This window comes from Glycine soja, chromosome 13 (assembly GCF_004193775.1).
Source record: "Glycine soja cultivar W05 chromosome 13, ASM419377v2, whole genome shotgun sequence".
NCBI lineage: Eukaryota > Viridiplantae > Streptophyta > Magnoliopsida > Fabales > Fabaceae > Glycine > Glycine soja.
In genome coordinates, this window is record NC_041014.1 from 19,968,534 (window position 1) to 19,975,115 (window position 6,582).

Below are 6,582 nucleotides of genomic sequence, written 5' to 3' on the forward strand. Positions count from 1 at the left end.
TCTTGGATAGAGGTGAGGTTCAGTGGTCTCATACTCTTCGTGAAGGGAACCAAGTGGCAGATATATTCTGTTGCTAGCTTTGGTCTATCATTGATATTGTTTGATGTTGTTTATTCTTTTCTTTTAAATAATGTTGTCATGACTGATGTATCTGCTACCGCTTTTTCTCGAGGATTTTAGTGTTCTTGTTTAGGGTTCCTCCCCTTTTATTCAAAAAAAAAAATATATGTTTCTAAATTAAGTATGGATGTATTAATCCTTATATTTATTTAATTCAAAGTATATCATAATCTTCACTGACTATAATTCTCAAGTAGATACATCATCGCTCATTCACTTTCGACGTAAGATCAATTTATAAGTTTTATCCTTTCTCTTAATGTTCACTAACCTCATATATAAAAAGAATAATAAATAAAAAGAAAAGAAAAAAGAGACTACAAAACACTTTTTCAATTGTTTGCTTCACCCTTTCCCGCTCTCCAAAATCAAAAGAACAGAAGAGGATGATGCAAGACTTCCATTACACTTTATGTTTCTAATTTCTTCTAATAAAAGCTACAACCTCCCCCCTTCCTTTGTGGGGTGAAATGTAAGAAGGGTCTAAAACTTAACTCAAGTATAATCATAATTTTTATGGAGGGATAATTTGGGAGGGGGGTGATAGTGAGAGGAAGTGTTGGCCTCAATAAGAAATTTTCTACAGTTTGATATAACCATTCTTGACCATCCACTCCAAACTCCAGTGATTGTTGACGTTTTTGAAAGCCCAATAAGCCCACCCAAATGTTGCTCGCCCATAAACGTCTAATTGAGCCTTGGCGAACCTTTGATAATCTTCTTTTGTAGCTCCGTTGACTTGCCATTCAGCAACCCATTCGCCTTTAATTCAAAAGTAATTATTGAGATAGTTTGAATCTTAATTTAAAAAACATTTATATTTTTTGTGGCTAAACTTTTTCAGACTTTTGCTTCTTGTCTCTAATCTAAATTTTGAATGGTTAAAGTCCTTAAATTTTTTTGGTTATGACTTTTAGTTGATGTTGTAAAATAACAATACTAACTAATAACATAACAATACTATTTATCGTCCATAGCTTATCATGTCATCAAGAATTTTAATAGGATAAATACATATAATTTTTTGTTAAATTATGTTTTTAATCTCTCATTTACTAGTATGATGTCATAAATTGTTCTTCAAGACAAGAGATTAAAAATTTAATTTATCTAAAAAAATTACACATGAATTTTTTGTCAAATTTTTTTATGAGATGACAATTTACTGCTATTATGTAATTAGTTAACATTTTTACTTCATAACTAATAGTGGTAATGGAGAAAAATTTAGAAACTTTGACGGGTTACTATTTAGATTAGGGATTAAAAATAAAAATCCAAAAAAAAATTAGGACTAAAAAGATAATAAATTTAAAATTCTAAATTATTATGTATGTTGACATTTTTAACATTATTAGTTAAGATTTCTTAATTACTTTTTCTCTAAAGTGAAGGAAGTCAAATTCGTATATTTTAAAGAAAATTACATAATCCCAAGTCACCATTAAATGAAGGGTAGACTTACCAACAAAAGTAAGAGGGCCATTGGAGGTTGTAACAAAACTCAACTGTGATGAGCGATTGTTGTAGATGAAATCAATGTTCTGTTGGACAGTCATGTCATTAAATACATCTTGAAAGAGGTTGTAGTAGTGAACATCAATCACAGATCGCATAAGGCCATTTGCAAGAGGGAAGAGTTCCCTAGGATTTGAGGGTCCTATCCTATTTGATAACACCACATAAGCTGTGGAAGAGTGCTTGCGCACTGCTTCATAACCAGCCTTATAGTACTTGTTCAAGGCCTCTAGTGTCACACCAGGTGAGAGAGGCTCATTTATTAGCTCAACAGCATAAAGGCTTTGGCATTTTGCGTACCTGAAATGCAAGCAATAGGGAATGACTTTATATCTTGAATGTATAATTGCAAATATAGTATATTACAATTAATTAGAACATAAAAATGACGTATAAAACTTTGTCCTGTATATATGTAAGATATAAACCTTGCAGTTAGGAAGTCTATAACATGAACTGTTTGTTGAATGGTTTCATCTGTTTTTCCCCATTCTTGTGAACCATCTCTTGAAGAGCTGTGCTCAAAACCATTTTGAGAACCGGGTGCAGCATGAAGATCAAGGATGATTTTCAATCCATATTTCCTGCAAGTTGATCATTAATTAATTCCAATATTGTTCTATCAATGTGCTATATTAGTCATCCTCAACTAACCCGTTTGCATTTTTGGAATTATCTAGCTAAATTCATATAAGCACTAGAAAATAAAGTTTTTTTAGGCTTTTTTTTGTCTTTCCACGAGTATTCCTAGTCCACTAGGTCAAAAACTTATCTCGGTTGCAGTAGTATCACTGTCACTAGTTCGAAGGATTTTCACACTCGGTAGGAATTAAACATGAAATTCTCCGCTAAATAAACTGTTCCCATAACGTGTGAGCACAGAGTGTTTAATCACTACGTCAACCAATCGATTTAGAAAGTTTATTTAGTTTATGGACTTACTGTGCCCACAAAAAGGCTTTGTCTAATGCATTCAAGGAACCTCCAACATATGGTGGGGGCGGAGTTGGATCACTTGCTATCCACCAGCCGATTGGAATTCTAACAGCATTCAGTCCATTACTTGCTATGAACTTGAAATCATCTTCAACTATAAAAGTTTTCCAATGTTCCTGTGGGAACACACACCGTCAACCATTAATCACGCACCAAATTGCTAGATAAACATCAAGAATTTGGACCATTATATGTGCATGAATAGGATTGGCATATGCAAACAATAATTAATAATAGATGACAGTTGTAAGAATTTTCGCAACTATGTGACAGCCATCATTCTTGAAAGCTAAAGGTTTTTCAATTGGACCAACCTTTTCATGCGTGCATAAATGTAAGAAACAAAGCAACTGTAAATATCAATATTACGTCATACTTTGATATAAGAACCATACATGCAATAAATAATTAAAAAGAAAACTAATATATAGTGTTAAAAATAAGAGATATATAAAATTCAGAAGCAATCGTATATACCATAAAAAATAATAAGCTCTGAATATACATGTACATGGGGAGACATATTTGGTTTTGATTATATTCAAACTTCAAAGAATGTTTGTTTGTTTTTTTTCTTCAAAAACTTTAATTAGTTGAAGGACTTTCAATTTCTAAACATGTAAATAAAAATCAAACTAAAGCAAACAGTCATTAGGCCTTGTGATTATAGTTCATTCTTTTGACCTATATATATCTCATGCTACCGACATGATCTGCAAATTTTGGCAATGTTTTTCAATTCTTTGACTTTTTTATTGTGTTACCTTCATAACTTGGTGAGCTTTTGTGGGACCATAACCACTTGTTACTTGGTATTCTCCTTGCATCCTTTTACCAATTGTCATTACAAAAACAGATGGATCATCATCTCCCCATCCGTTGACCTCTGATCCATCAGCAGTGACCAAATCCTCTGTCTTGGCCTGCAACAACCGCATGAATAAAATAGTACTCTTACGTATACATCCATCCTTAACAGTTAAAACATCAAACTCTTTGTATGCATAAATCGCTACATACTTTAAGACTATCATGTGTCTTTAGTGCATTTATATGATCATAATTGATCTCTAAATGACTCGTAATCAAATTATTCAATTAAAAAACAAAGTTAATAAAACTCGATTATGTGTTACATGGAGATTATCTAGACCATAATCATCTCATACTATATAATAATTTCTCCTTCGTCCGTGCCCTAATTACAAGATCAATAATTTACCTGATAAGAAGAACCACTAACTATTTTTATGTCAACTCAAATAGTTCTGTATGTGGTGGAAGCATTATTTTGATTTCCTTGTTATTTTAACCATCTTTCACCAACAGAAAAGTAGAAGGAAGAGACAAAGAAGCAGAGGAGGGAGGAACTATCACCTGCAGGAAGTATCCATTGGAAGCTTTGATTCGAACACGGTTAGAATTATCACTTTCTTTTACGACATGAAATGTTAAAGAATCAGTGGAAATATTGGAAACAGCAACGACGTTAATCCCATCCAACCCCACAAACTGTTTGTTGAACACCCTGAATCTGAAAGTGTCCTCATTTAGCCTCCACAACTGTACACAATATAACAGGTAACATCATGAGAATATAATAGTCCATAGGATTATATCTTAGAATTTGAGTTTGAGCTTAACTTAATTCAAGAAAGTCCGTAAGATGAAAGTTATTTTTTACTTATATACTTTAATTTAATCATGTTATATTATTAGTCCACATGACATCTTCAACACTACAATCAATTAAAGAATGAATAATATAACACATAGGATAGCTCACGCACTGCAAATGTTTCCCAACCCGAAGCAGAGGTGCGATTTGCAACTATGATGGTTCCTCCACCAGACTCAGCACAAAGATATTTTCGTGTTGTCACGGACTTGAACTGAAGACCAGTTCCATCCTACAAAAATTGAGAGAAACAATTTCTTCCCATCATCGCAAAATAAGAGAGCTATAAATAAACATCTTATAACGTGTATCAGAGTTTAACTCAATTATATAAATCGGGTTTTAAGATGAGGATTGCCCCAGATATATACACTGCTTTGGTCATATCACGAATCAATGTAGGATTTTCAACAAAACAAAAGCATAAAAGAATACGTATATAGGATAATTGTAACACAAACATTTATATATTTACTAACCAAGAAGTCTTTATTTGGAATGCCATCGAAGAGAGAAGGTTTCATCCAACCTTCAGTAACCAACCAACCACCTAGATTAACTGCTCTCACTCGAAAATTTGCATTTGCTCTTCTTCCATGGGACAAAGAAAGAATACTAAACAAGGTAACAAAGTTAAGAAGCCATATTTTGAGGTTGACATAACTGGTCATCATTATTAGATGCTTGTGATCTTTGTCTCTCTACCTTGAGATGATTTTGCTTAGGAATTATATGCTCATATAGGGAAGGAAGAAGTGGAGTCAAAATCTAGAAACTCTGAACAATCGCAGTTTTTTGTTAATGAATGTAATACCTATATATAATAGGAATTGGCGTACTATATACGTCTTTATAGTTGAAATTCCACCACTGCATTACTGGCCACCACCGTCTTTTTGTCATTGACTCGTGATTTTCAATTGACTTGTATTTTCTCCACAGGGTTTAAACGTGTTTGCATTCTTTTTATTTTAAATTATCTATTATATATGGTTGGATTATCTATTTTTTATAGTTAAATTTAGTATTAACTTATCTAACAAGTGTTGAAGGCTTGAAGCAGCAGTTGAAGAAATCAAGCATTGTGGTTTCTTTAGCATTTGAGTGAGGTGAATATATCTGCGTGATTTAGTCAATCCAAACATTAATTGAATCTAGAAGCGTACTCTTATAAGTTACAGATTAGTTCTTCATATATATATATATGGGCACTCCAAGAAATTTTGTGGACCCTTTCCAGATCCACCATCTTGTATTTTATCTGTTTTTTTTCTTCTAAAGAGACCAATCATTTTATATAGTTGTTTTTTTTTTCATATATTGTCGTGTTTGCATCCTAAACACCAAATTTTGAAGAGTACTTTATTATGGGATAACATCAGCCTTTCACTTAAGAGAGCTCCTAGAGTCCTCTTGGGTTCTTTTCTTTCGCACCCACCATATAGTTATTATTATAAAGAATTATTATGAGTAATGGTCATTTTAAATTTTAATTATATATTTAATTAACAAATATTTATTATAATTATTATTTTCATAAAACATTTTAAAGTAATGAAACTAAAAATATAATATAATATATATAAGTAAAATAGAATTAAACACAAGTATTAAGATACTATTTAATTAATGCTATTAGTATTATATTTGTATAAATATATAAATAAATTTATATTTTTCTATAAATTATTATTTATTATATTTATTAAATATAATATATAAATAGTTTTATAATATTATAAAACATTACATTTAATAATATAGTATTTAATTATTATAACATGGTAACAAAAACAAATATGTATATTAAATGTATAATTCTTTTAATGAGTCTATAAATATTCAAAATATATTTTTAAGTGAAACGTAATTATTACAACAATTTATATGTATGTATTAGATTAATTTAACAACAATTTATCTCATAATATCTATTCTTTATTATTATTTTAATTAGTTTAAATTAATTATATTATTAATTAAAAAAATCTTTATCGAGTAATTGAAGGATAACTTGGTAAACTAAAATTATTTCAGTATATATTTTAATACTAAAAATTAAGTATAAGTATTTAACAAACATGTCAATTCTTAAAAAATTGATAAGGATATGGTATTTGTTAACAATATTTGAAACCGGAACCAATTAACTTGTGATCCTGATTTGGACACCTATATTTAGTTGTAGATACCCGAAGATGGGGGAATCCATCTAGGAGTGGTTATTAAGGGAGCTATATATGGACAGAACCTTGATCCAAAAAGCAAGA

General features: G+C 30.8%; 1 protein-coding gene across 1 annotated transcript; it reads right to left on the reverse strand.

The window, feature by feature from the left end:
- Positions 1 to 415: 415 nt before the first annotated feature.
- On the reverse strand, positions 416 to 5,121 carry LOC114382609 (glucan 1,3-beta-glucosidase A-like). Its single transcript, XM_028342147.1, has 8 exons — positions 4,792 to 5,121; positions 4,425 to 4,544; positions 4,012 to 4,197; positions 3,399 to 3,557; positions 2,581 to 2,750; positions 2,067 to 2,222; positions 1,586 to 1,938; positions 416 to 882 (listed from the first exon to the last, which is right to left on the reverse strand). The coding sequence occupies exons 1-8, from the start codon at positions 4,984 to 4,986 to the stop codon at positions 701 to 703; spliced, it is 1,521 nt and encodes a 506-aa protein (XP_028197948.1). The 5' UTR covers positions 4,987 to 5,121; the 3' UTR covers positions 416 to 700.
- Positions 5,122 to 6,582: the final 1,461 nt, after the last annotated feature.